The sequence below is a fragment of the Engystomops pustulosus genome, chromosome 7, assembly GCF_040894005.1.
Source record: "Engystomops pustulosus chromosome 7, aEngPut4.maternal, whole genome shotgun sequence".
Lineage (NCBI taxonomy): Eukaryota > Metazoa > Chordata > Amphibia > Anura > Leptodactylidae > Engystomops > Engystomops pustulosus.
Window position 1 is genome coordinate 180,689,431 of NC_092417.1, and position 13,057 is coordinate 180,702,487.

The 13,057-nt window shown below is 53.1% G+C and overlaps 1 protein-coding gene across 1 annotated transcript in view; it reads right to left on the reverse strand.

Moving 5' to 3' along the window:
* The window catches only part of TPCN2 (two pore segment channel 2), a 60,623-nt gene that overhangs the window by 9,745 nt on the left and 37,821 nt on the right, over positions 1–13,057 (reverse strand). Inside the window, exons 9-23 of the mRNA XM_072119130.1 lie at positions 11,934–11,999; positions 11,797–11,861; positions 9,305–9,408; positions 9,079–9,160; positions 8,710–8,802; positions 8,274–8,393; positions 7,878–7,937; positions 7,677–7,805; positions 7,544–7,593; positions 7,366–7,465; positions 5,936–6,007; positions 5,561–5,634; positions 5,374–5,464; positions 5,215–5,297; positions 4,701–4,782 (exon numbers count right to left, since the gene is read on the reverse strand). Of these exons, the coding sequence (XP_071975231.1) occupies positions 4,701–4,782; positions 5,215–5,297; positions 5,374–5,464; positions 5,561–5,634; positions 5,936–6,007; positions 7,366–7,465; positions 7,544–7,593; positions 7,677–7,805; positions 7,878–7,937; positions 8,274–8,393; positions 8,710–8,802; positions 9,079–9,160; positions 9,305–9,408; positions 11,797–11,861; positions 11,934–11,999 (1,271 nt within the window). The remainder of the gene's footprint in view (positions 1–4,700; positions 4,783–5,214; positions 5,298–5,373; positions 5,465–5,560; positions 5,635–5,935; positions 6,008–7,365; positions 7,466–7,543; positions 7,594–7,676; positions 7,806–7,877; positions 7,938–8,273; positions 8,394–8,709; positions 8,803–9,078; positions 9,161–9,304; positions 9,409–11,796; positions 11,862–11,933; positions 12,000–13,057) is intronic.

Consider the following 13,057-nt stretch of genomic DNA (forward strand, 5'->3'; position numbering starts at 1 on the left):
CAGGCTGGTGGTGGTGGTGTCATGGATCCATCCTGCCTTGTATCAGCGGCTCAGGCTGGTGGTGGTGGTGTCATGGATCCATCCTGCCTTGTATCAGCGGCTCAGGCTGGTGCTGGTGGTGTCATGGATCCATCCTGCCTTGTATCAGCGGGTCAGGCTGGTGGTGGTGGTGTCATGGATCCATCCTGCCTTGTATCAGCGGCTCAGGCTGGTGCTGGTGGTGTCATGGATCCATCCTGCCTTGTATCAGCGGCTCAGGCTGGTGGTGGTGGTGTCATGGATCCATCCTGCCTTGTATCAGCGGCTCAGGCTGGTGGTGGTGGTGTCATGGATCCATCCTGCCTTGTATCAGCGGGTCAGGCTGGTGGTGGTGGTGTCATGGATCCATCCTGCCTTGTATCAGCGGGTCAGGCTGGTGGTGGTGGTGTCATGGATCCATCCTGCCTTGTATCAGCGGCTCAGGCTGGTGCTGGTGGTGTCATGGATCCATCCTGCCTTGTATCAGCGGGTCAGGCTGGTGGTGCTGGTGTCATGGATCCATCCTGCCTTGTATCAGCGGCTCAGGCTGGTGGTGGTGGTGTCATGGATCCATCCTGCCTTGTATCAGCGGGTCAGGCTGGTGGTGGTGGTGTCATGGATCCATCCTGCCTTGTATCAGCGGCTCAGGCTGGTGGTGCTGGTGTCATGGATCCATCCTGCCTTGTATCAGCGGGTCAGGCTGGTGGTGGTGGTGTCATGGATCCATCCTGCCTTGTATCAGCGGCTCAGGCTGGTGGTGGTGGTGTCATGGATCCATCCTGCCTTGTATCAGCGGCTCAGGCTGGTGGTGGTGGTGTCATGGATCCATCCTGCCTTGTATCAGCGGTTCAGGCTGGTGGTGGTGGTGTCATGGATCCATCCTGCCTTGTATCAGCGGCTCAGGCTGGTGGTGGTGGTGTCATGGATCCATCCTGCCTTGTATCAGCGGGTCAGGCTGCTGGTGGTGGTGTCATGGATCCATCCTGCCTTGTATCAGCGGCTCAGGCTGGTGCTGGTGGTGTCATGGATCCATCCTGCCTTGTATCAGCGGCTCAGGCTGGTGGTGGTGGTGTCATGGATCCATCCTGCCTTGTATCAGCGGGTCAGGCTGGGGGTGGTGGTGTCATGGATCCATCCTGCCTTGTATCAGCGGGTCAGGCTGGTGGTGGTGGTGTCATGGATCCATCCTGCCTTGTATCAGCGGGTCAGGCTGGTGGTGGTGGTGTCATGGATCCATCCTGCCTTGTATCAGCGGCTCAGGCTGGTGGTGGTGGTGTCATGGATCCATCCTGCCTTGTATCAGTGGGTCAGGCTGGTGCTGGTGGTGTCATGGATCCATCCTGCCTTGTATCAGCGGGTCAGGCTGGTGGTGGTGGTGTCATGGATCCATCCTGCCTTGTATCAGCGGCTCAGGCTGGTGGTGCTGGTGTCATGGATCCATCCTGCCTTGTATCAGCGGCTCAGGCTGGTGCTGGTGGTGCCATGGATCCATCCTGCCTTGTATCAGCGGGTCAGGCTGGTGGTGGTGGTGTCATGGATCCATCCTGCCTTGTATCAGCGGGTCAGGCTGGTGGTGGTGGTGTCATGGATCCATCCTGCCTTGTATCAGCGGCTCAGGCTGGTGGTGGTGGTGTCATGGATCCATCCTGCCTTGTATCAGCGGGTCAGGCTGGTGGTGGTGGTGTCATGGATCCATCCTGCCTTGTATCAGCGGGTCAGGCTGGTGGTGGTGGTGTCATGGATCCATCCTGCCTTGTATCAGCGGGTCAGGCTGGTGGTGGTGGTGTCATGGATCCATCCTGCCTTGTATCAGCGGCTCAGGCTGGTGGTGCTGGTGTCATGGATCCATCCTGCCTTGTATCAGCGGGTCAGGCTGGTGGTGGTGGTGTCATGGATCCATCCTGCCTTGTATCAGCGGCTCAGGCTGGTGGTGGTGGTGTCATGGATCCATCCTGCCTTGTATCAGCGGCTCAGGCTGGTGGTGGTGGTGTCATGGATCCATCCTGCCTTGTATCAGCGGTTCAGGCTGGTGGTGGTGGTGTCATGGATCCATCCTGCCTTGTATCAGCGGCTCAGGCTGGTGGTGGTGGTGTCATGGATCCATCCTGCCTTGTATCAGCGGGTCAGGCTGCTGGTGGTGGTGTCATGGATCCATCCTGCCTTGTATCAGCGGCTCAGGCTGGTGCTGGTGGTGTCATGGATCCATCCTGCCTTGTATCAGCGGGTCAGGCTGGTGGTGGTGGTGTCATGGATCCATCCTGCCTTGTATCAGCGGGTCAGGCTGGGGGTGGTGGTGTCATGGATCCATCCTGCCTTGTATCAGCGGGTCAGGCTGGTGGTGGTGGTGTCATGGATCCATCCTGCCTTGTATCAGCGGGTCAGGCTGGTGGTGGTGGTGTCATGGATCCATCCTGCCTTGTATCAGCGGCTCAGGCTGGTGGTGGTGGTGTCATGGATCCATCCTGCCTTGTATCAGTGGGTCAGGCTGGTGCTGGTGGTGTCATGGATCCATCCTGCCTTGTATCAGCGGGTCAGGCTGGTGGTGGTGGTGTCATGGATCCATCCTGCCTTGTATCAGCGGCTCAGGCTGGTGGTGCTGGTGTCATGGATCCATCCTGCCTTGTATCAGCGGCTCAGGCTGGTGCTGGTGGTGCCATGGATCCATCCTGCCTTGTATCAGCGGGTCAGGCTGGTGGTGGTGGTGTCATGGATCCATCCTGCCTTGTATCAGCGGGTCAGGCTGGTGGTGGTGGTGTCATGGATCCATCCTGCCTTGTATCAGCGGCTCAGGCTGGTGGTGGTGGTGTCATGGATCCATCCTGCCTTGTATCAGCGGGTCAGGCTGGTGGTGCTGGTGTCATGGATCCATCCTGCCTTGTATCAGCGGGTCAGGCTGGTGGTGGTGGTGTCATGGATCCATCCTGCCTTGTATCAGCGGCTCAGGCTGGTGGTGCTGGTGTCATGGATCCATCCTGCCTTGTATCAGCGGGTCAGGCTGGTGGTGGTGGTGTCATGGATCCATCCTGCCTTGTATCAGCGGGTCAGGCTGGTGGTGGTGGTGTCATGGATCCATCCTGCCTTGTATCAGCGGCTCAGGCTGGTGGTGGTGGTGTCATGGATCCATCCTGCCTTGTATCAGCGGGTCAGGCTGGTGGTGGTGGTGTCATGGATCCATCCTGCCTTGTATCAGCGGGTCAGGCTGGTGGTGCTGGTGTCATGGATCCATCCTGCCTTGTATCAGCGGGTCAGGCTGGTGGTGGTGGTGTCATGGATCCATCCTGCCTTGTATCAGCGGGTCAGGCTGGTGGTGGTGGTGTCATGGATCCATCCTGCCTTGTATCAGCGGGTCAGGCTGGTGGTGGTGGTGTCATGGATCCATCCTGCCTAGTATCAGCGGGTCAGGCTGGTGGTGGTGGTGTCATGGATCCATCCTGCCTTGTATCAGCGGGTCAGGCTGGTGGTGCTGGTGTCATGGATCCATCCTGCCTTGTATCAGCGGGTCAGGCTGGTGGTGGTGGTGTCATGGATCCATCCTGCCTTGTATCAGCGGGTCAGGCTGGTGGTGGTGGTGTCATGGATCCATCCTGCCTTGTATCAGGGGGTCAGGCTGGTGGTGGTCGTGTCATGGATCCATCCTGCCTTGTATCAGCGGCTCAGGCTGGTGGTGGTGGTGTCATGGATCCATCCTGCCTTGTATCAGCGGGTCAGGCTGGTGGTGGTGGTGTCATGGATCCATCCTGCCTTGTATCAGCGGGTCAGGCTGGTGGTGGTGGTGTCATGGATCCATCCTGCCTTGTATCAGCGGGTCAGGCTGGTGGTGGTGTCATGGATCCATCCTGCCTTGTATCAGCGGGTCAGGCTGGTGGTGGTGGTGTCATGGATCCATCCTGCCTTGTATCAGCGGGTCAGGCTGGTGGTGGTGGTGTCATGGATCCATCCTGCCTTGTATCAGTGGGTCAGGCTGGTGGTGGTGTCATGGATCCATCCTGCCTTGTATCAGCGGGTCAGGCTGGTGGTGCTGGTGTCATGGATCCATCCGGCCTTGTATCAGCGGCTCAGGCTGGTGGTGGTGGTGTCATGGATCCATCCTGCCGTGTATCAGCGGGTCAGGCTGGTGGTGCTGGTGTCATGGTGTCTTTGGGCCCCTTGGTAACGCCACAGCCTACCTGAGTATTGTTGCTGACCATGTCCATCCCTTTATGAGCACAATGTACCCTGTAACATCTGATGGCTACTTTCAGCAGGATAATGCGCCAGGTCATAAAGCTGGAACATCTCAGACTGGTTTCTTGAACATGACAATGAGGTCACTGGACACAAATGGCTCCACAGTCACCAGATCTCAGTCCAATAGAGCATCTTTGGGATGTGGTGGAACGGGAGATTCGCATCATGGATGTGCAGCCGACAAATCTGCGGCAACTGTGTGATGCCATCATGTCAATATGGACCAAAATCTCTGAGGAGCTTCCAGCACCTTGTTGTATCTATGCCACCAAGAATTGAGGCAAAAGGGGGTCCAACCCGTTACTAGCATGGTGGACCTAATAAAGTGGCCAGTGAGTGCATACACACATTATATAGATACATTATATACACACACATTATATACACTGTTACACACTGCATGTATATATGACACCAGCGCTGCCCCCCTCCCCCCGGGCACACACAGGACTTACCTCCAGGATCAGCGCCACAAACAAATTCACCCAAACAACAGAGGACACGAGCCACCAGGCCACAAAGTACAACTTGGACCACCTGGAGACGAGACAAGGGTGAAGATATTGGACCCAACAGAAAGACCCCAAAATACAGGACCCTACAGGGGGGGCACAGGTCAACTACATGGTGCACACCAAACACAGCAACAAGTACACACCACAGGCAAAGCTTCGTACACCCCGGGCACCTCACAGAGGGGGCGTCCCACACCCCGGGCACCACACAGAAGGGGGCGTCCCACACCCCGGGCACCACACAGAAGGGGGCGTCCCACACCCCGGGCACCATACAGAAGGGGGCGTCCCACACCCCGGGCACCACACAGAAGGGGGCGTCCCACACCCCGGGCACCACACAGAAGGGGGCGTCATGGGTCAGTGAATGCTCTGGAAATGTAATGATCGGCCGCCCCTCTATGGTGGAGCTCTGACCTCCAGAGCTGCGCTCCCGCTGCGGTGCGTTACTCACGGGCTGCTGTATCGGGCGTAGGCCTCCAGGAACACCTGCCAGTTATTCACCACCATCACGTCCCACAGGGTGACCAGGGCCGCCTGCCACACAGAGAACGAAGAGTTAAGCCCCAGCCTACAGGCACCAGGCGCTGCCAGGAGGAGGCGCCGCACTCACCGCAAAGTCATCAAAGTTATTGGGCCAATACTCCAGCTGCTCGAAGCTGCCGCACGGCGACGTCCCGTTACCGGACCCTTCATCAGAGGAGCTGAAAGACCAAACACGGGGAACGGGGGAAGGTTAACCCCATAATAACCGGGCGACTGAAGTCAGAAGAGGACCCCTTTAAGAAGTGCTCACCTACCTCACATTTCCAGGATTAGGGATGACGCCTTTAAAGAGGTCGATACCGATGATAGCAAATACGTAGTACACGACCTACACAGAGGAAAGAGATTACCAGGGGCAGCGGGGTTAAAGGTGAAGTCCAGGAGACGTCACTGATGACCCAGGAGCCGCTCCATGTATCGCGGAGGCGGCTTCCACACTGGATACAACAGAATCACTCCGGTGTCTAAATGCTACAATGTGTCTGCCTCTAGTCACCACTAGGGGGCACTCAGTGTATACAGCTCAGTGTATTAACCTCAGTAATAAATCTGTATGCAGTGGACGCCCCCTGGTGGAGGCAGCAGGCAGGACGGAGCTCAGCTAGAAAGTCATAGTAAGAGACATTTACCACCAAGATACCGGCAAACGCCCGCAGATTCTTTACCAGATCCAGCACCGTGCCGGCCACCAGCGCCATCACCTGGAAGAGACGGGGAAGGAGATTACTGAGCTGTAACATGAGCGCTGAGATCCCGGCAGTTGTAGGAGTTCAGCTCCGCAGCACAGCCACTGCTCTGGCTATACATCATGTGGGCGGCTCCTGCACCAGCACCGGGCACAGCTATGGCTACGCTCAGTCACTGAAATACATACTAGATTTTCCCCAGGTATCTCTATATTGAACACTTTGCGAGGACCTGTGCTCTCAGCAGCATAGCCACCTATAGTCACCTGTAGTTACCCAGAGTCCCTGCTCTCCATACGTCTAATACTGTAATCACGTTTGCTGTATGGAACTGTATTCCAGCAGGGAGGCAGCGACATAGATGACCCCAGACGACTCTGCTGCTGAGAGTACAGGACACTGCAATGCATTTAGTCCTGGAAATATGGCAGAGATACGGTTAGATACTATATATACAAATCATATTCTGCCCAGATTTCTCCAGACTGAACACGGTGCAGGGACCTGTACTCCCAGCAGCATAGTCCAACATTGTTCTCCATGATGATGAGAGTCCCTGCACCCCAGTAGGTCTATAGCCCTGCACAGTAGTCTGATCAGTAGTCTATCTGGGAGGCACAGATGACCTTACATGGCTATGCTGCAAAGAGTACAGGTCACTACAGTCTAGGAAATCTGTCTGATATATGGTATGTATACTATGGACCAAACATGACAAACGCAAATCATATTCTGGACAGATTTTTCTAGATTGAACACGGTGCAGGGACCTGTACTCCCAGCAGCATAGTCCAACATTGTTCTCCATCATGCCGAGAGTCCCTGCACCCCATCAGGTCTATTGACCTGCACAGTAGTCTGATCAGTAGTCCATCAGGGAGGCATAGATGACCTTACATGGCTATGCTGCAGAGAGTACAGGTCACTGCACTGCGTACAGTCTAGGAAACATGGCCAATATATGGTATGTATACTATGGACCCAACGTGACAAACATAAACCCTATGATTTCTCAAGATTAAACACGTTGCAGGGACCTGTACTCCCAGCAGCATAGTCATACATTGTTCTCCATGATGCGGTGAGTCCCTGCACCCCAGTCGGTCTATTGCCCTGCACTGTAATCATGTTTGCACAGTAGTCCATCAGGGAGACATACCTGCAAGGTAATAACAGGTAGGTATGACCTTACATGGCTATGCTGCAGAGAGTACAGGTCACCGCATTGCGTAGAGTCCAGGAAATATAGGATTCTTATTTTTATGGACCAAACACGACTGACTGATAGCATCCATAACAATACGGTCTGTACAGCAGCTCATTGTGTATGTACCCCCACCACCCCAACACCCCCCCCGCACCGGACCCCTCACCTTCATATTGGGGATTATCCGCAGGAATCTAAACACTATGAACATGTTGACGAGTCGGACCATCTCCCAGAGAGACAGCAGCCCCTGCATGTCCGGCTTCCTGCAACACAACGTACACAGCGATCACTCCCATCATCCTCATCCAGAATAACTATCAGAAAACGTTACAAGAACCTACCAGCCGGGATGCGGGAACTTGTATATGGCCAAGGTCGCGACCTCCAGAACCTACAAAGATGAGAACAATGTGTCCATGAGGACTGGATGTCCCCTCCCCCAGCACCAGCAAGAGAAGGGAGAGAGTAACTGACCGTCAGGATGACTGTGAGGACGCCATCAAATATGTTACTGGGGTACGAGACGTAGTTCTTCATCCCCAGAGAGAAAACCTTCAGGACCATTTCCAGGACGTAGTAGAGGATGAAGAAGAAGTTTATGGCCTGGAGATAGTGATAGACATCGGTGATCCCTGTGATCCCAGCAGCCTCTGCACCCAATGTACAGATACTCACCCCTAAGGAGAAATCATCCCGATCGCTCCCAGATTTCTCAGCATCCACCATTAATACGACCTGCAGATACCAGAAGGATGACATGTGACCACGACCACAGGTCATGCAGGAGGAGTCAGGATCTCTAGGACCAGCAATGGGAGGTTTGGGGTCTCGATACATGTCTGGACCCTAAATACCAATCTGATTGGGACCAGCAGACCAGACGCCTTGTCTCCTTCCTCCACCTAAGCCAAAACTTGTGACCCACCCCGAGTTCTGGAAAACCCCTTTAAATCTGGTCATAAGTCCCTGTCCACATCAGGTCACCGGAGAGTGGAGTCTACAAGCCGAGGGGGGAGAGGGGGGATACACAGTTTCCAAAAAATCTGTCAAATTAGAATGAAAATGACTCACACAGATGGAGAGGAGATTGGCCAGAGCCACCACGTTCCCGAGGTAGTCGAAATATCGGTGGCTGCCGATGATCTGCAGAACCTGGAGGCACCTGGACTGGTACACGGGCTGCAGGGGGTGCTGCCAACACAGAGGGTCAGAGGGTAAAGGTCATTGTGTGATGGGAGTAAGTTAATAATAAGAAGCAGCGCCCCTCTAGTACGTAGGCTGTGCCTGGTACTGCAGCACAATACGCCATAGTCACAGCTAGGGGGCGTCATCACTGTGGGAAGGGAAGAAGATGGTTTTCATTTGCTAAAAGCAAGCAGAGGTCTTGAAATTGACAACGCCATTCAGAGCCTGAAACATCTTGCTCACATTGTACCAAATGCTCAGCTGTGATTGGGCGAAGTGGCTTGCCGGGGGACCAGATAAAATACAAGGAATAACCCTCTACCTGCCGGACCGGGTCCTTATCCAGCTCATCGAACAGCTTCTGGAAGAGCTCCGCAGAGATGACACCGCCGCTGCTGCTGCAGCACTTCGCTCGCTGGAAGAGAAGAGGAGAAGATGACGGCCGTAAAAAGAGTGGAGCCGGAGGGGGGGGGGGGGGGGGGGGGAGGAGCAGGAGGCAGCAGGGGGGAACAGGGAAGGAACAGGGGGGAAGCAGGGGGCAGCAGGAGGCAGCAGGGGACAGCAGGGGGGAACAGGGAGCAGCAGGCAGCAGGGGGGAGCAGGGGACAGCAGGGGGGAACAGGGAGCAGCAGGCAGCAGGGGGTGAGCAGGGGACAGCAGGGGAGGGGGGGGGTTTGCGGGAAGAGCGCACCTCTATGATGGCCAGCCTGCAGTACACATCCAGCTTCACCTTCTCCAGCACCTTGATGAATGTGTCACAGTCCACACAGGCCCTGGAGCAGAGACAACACACTGGCTACATCATAGTCCTGAACTGTCCTGTCTGCTACACAACCCTGCTGGACCCACCAGGTTATCAGAGGTGAGAACACGAATCCCAGATCTACAGAAAGAAGAACAGAACAAGAAGATCTTACGTCTGGTCCCGAGTCCGAGATGTCAGGTCCCTGTACAGGGAAAGGACCTCAAACGCTGCACGGATCCCCAATCTTCTCCGCAGCAGAGACGTCTGCACCGATTTCTGGATGAAATAATAAAATAAGACCCTGTTCACACCAAGACCTGAGCTATGACATCTGACAGATCAGAACAATCACCAAACACATTGTACACAGTGTCCTATCTGCAGGCAGCATGTTATAGAGCAGGAGGAGCTGAGTAGATAGTACATAGTGTCCTATCTGCAGGTAGCATGTTATAGAGCAGGAGGAGCTGAGCAGATTGTACATAGTGTCCTATCTGCAGGCAGCATGTTATAGAGCAGGAGGAGCTGAGCATTTTGTACAGTGTCCTATCTGCAGGCAGCATGTTATAGAGCAGAAGGAGCTGAGCACATTGTACACAGTGTCCTATCTGCAGGCAGCATGTTATAGAGCAGGAGGAGCTGAGCACATTGTACATAGTGTCCTATCTGCAGGCAGCATGTTATAGAGCAGGAGGAGCTGAGCACATTGTACATAGTGTCCAATCTGCAGGCAGCATGTTATAGAGCAGGAGGAGCTGAGCACATTGTACATAGTGTCCTATCTGCCGGCAGCATGTTATAGAGCAGGAGGTGCTGAGCAGATTGTACATAGTGTCCTATCTGCAGGCAGCATGTTATAGAGCAGGAGGAGCTGAGCAGATTATACATAGTGTCCTATCTGCAGGCAGCATGTTATAGAGCAGGAGGAGCTGAGCACATTGTACATAGTGTCCAATCTGCAGGCAGCATGTTATAGAGCAGGAGGAGCTGAGCAGATTGTACATAGTGTCCTATCTGCAGGCAGCATGTTACAGAGCAGGAGGAGCTGAGCACATTGTATATAGTGTCCTATCTGCAGGCAGCATGTTATAGAGCAGGAGGAGATGAGCACATTATACATAGTGTCCTATCTGCAGGCAGCATCTTATAGAGCAGGAGGAGCTGAGCAGATTGTACATAGTGTCCTATCTGCAGGCAGCATGTTATAGAGCAGAAGGAGCTGAGCAGATTGTACATAGTGTCCTATCTGCAGGCAGCATGTTATAGAGCAGGAGGAGCTGAGCAGATTGTATATAGTGTCCTATCTGCAGGCAGCATGTTATAGAGCAGGAGAAGCTGATCAGATTGTACATAGTGTCCTATCTGCAGGCAGCATGTTATAGAGTAGGAGGAGCTTTGGAGATGGTACATAGTGTCCTATCTGCAGGCAGCATGTTATAGAGCAGGAGGAGCTGATCAGATTGTACATAGTGTCCTATCTGCAGGCAGCATGTTATAGAGTAGGAGGAGCTTTGGAGATGGTACATAGTGTCCTATCTGCAGGCAGCATGTTATAGAGCAGGAGGAGCTGAGCACATTATACATAGTGTCCTATCTGCAGGCAGCATCTTATAGAGCAGGGGGAGCTGAGTAGATTGTACATAGTGTCCTATCTGCAGGCAGCATGTTATAGAGCAGGAGGAGCTGAGCACATTGTACATAGTGTCCTATCTGCAGGCAGCATGTTATAGAGCAGGAGGAGATGAGCATATTATACATAGTGTCCTATCTGCAGGCAGCATCTTATAGAGCAGGGGGAGCTGAGTAGATTGTACATAGTGTCCTATCTGCAGGCAGCATGTTATAGAGCAGGAGGAGCTGAGCACATTGTACATAGTGTCCTATCTGCAGGCAGCATGTTATAGAGCAGGAGGAGCTGAGCAGATTGTACATAGTGTCCTATCTGCAGGCAGCATGTTATAGAGCAGGAGGAGCTGAGCAGATTGCACATAGTGTCCTATTTGCAGGCAGCAGGTTATAGAGCAGGAGAAGCTGAGCAGATTGTACATAGTGTCCTATCTGCAGGCAGCATGTTATAGAGCAGGAGGAGCTGAGCACATTGTATATAGTGTCCTATCTGCAGGCAGCATGTTATAGAGCAGGAGGAGCTGAGCACATTGTACATAGTGTCCTATCTGCAGGCAGCATGTTATAGAGCAGGAGGAGCTGAGCAGATTGTACATAGTGTCCTATCTGCAGGCAGCATGTTATAGAGCAGGAGGAGCTGAGCAGATTGTACATAGTGTCCTATCTGCAGGCAGCATGTTATAGAGCAGGATGAGCTGAGCAGATTGTATATAGTGTCCTATCTGCAGGCAGCATGTTATAGAGCAGGAGGAGCTGAGCAGATTGTACACAGTGTCCTATCTGCAGTCAGCATAATATAGAGCAGGAGGAGCTGAGCAGATTGTACATAGTGTCCTATCTGCAGGCAGCATGTTATAGAGCAGGAGGAGCAGAATATAGTATTAAAGACTTATATGGCTTCAAAAACGGTTAGAAGGATTGTAGAAGATTATAATGACAAAGCTACTGTGCGGCTGTTTATGTAATACTGGACAACCCCTTTAAGTGTAAGTTGTGTATATAATCACATGACACATGTTCCGGCTGTCGCCCCTTTACCATTAAGTAGCCGCGGAACTGATTGTATATAATGGCCGTCAGTAAGTTCATTAATATCAGACTTCCTGTAACAGACAAGATACAAGCAGGTTACAATGTGAGCACAGCAGGAACCAAACCTACCGATGGCAACCTACCTATCACCGTGAAGATGATGAAGAAGAGCGCGTACGCCCGATTGTATGAATAAGCCGGAAGCATCACTGTCACCGGAAATATATAAAGCAACAGATCAGAGAGTTATAATATCACATCACTAAGAGAGAGCAGACTGCAGCCATCAGACCTCACACTGCTGTGCTCTGTGCTCTCTGCAGCCAGTGTTATGTATTGTCCCTGGAGAGATGTGTAATCAGACCTCACACTGCTGTGCTCTGTGCTCTCTGCAGCCAGAGTTATGTATTGTCCCTGGAGAGATGTGTAATCAGACCTCACACTGCTGTGCTCTGTGCTCTCTGCAGCCAGTGTTATGTATTGTCCCTGGAGAGATGTGTAATCAGACCTCACACTGCTGTGCACTGTGCTCTTTGCAGCTAGTGTTATGTATTGTCCCTGGAGAGATGTGTAATCAGACCTCACACTGCTGTGCTCTGTGCTCTCTGCAGCCAGTGTTATGTACTATCCCTGGAGAGATGTGTAATCAGACCTCACACTGCTGTGCTCTGTGCTCTCTGCAGCCAGTGTTATGTATTGTCCCTGGAGAGATGTGTAATCAGACCTCACACTGCTGTGCTCTGTGCTCTCTGCAGCCAGTGTTATGTATTGTCCCTGGAGAGATGTGTAATCAGACCTCACACTGCTGTGCTCTGTGCTCTCTGCAGCCAGTGTTATGTATTGTCCCTGGAGAGATGTGTAATCAGACCTCACACTGCTGTGCTCTGTGCTCTCTGCAGCCAGTGTTATGTATTGTCCCTGGAGAGATGTGTAATCAGACCTCACACTGCTGTGCTCTGTGCTCTCTGCAGCCAGTGTTATGTATTGTCCCTGGAGAGATGTGTAATCAGACCTCACACTGCTGTGCTCTGTGCTCTCTGCAGCCAGTGTTATGTATTGTCCCTGGAGAGATGTGTAATCAGACCTCACACTGCTGTGCTCTGTGCTCTCTGCAGCCAGTGTTATGTATTGTCCCTGGAGAGATGTGTAATCAGACCTCACACTGCTGTGCTCTGTGCTCTCTGCAGCCAGTGTTATGTATTGTCCCTGGGGAGATGTGTAATCAGACCTCACACTGCTGTGCTCTCTGCTCTCTGCAGCCAGTGTT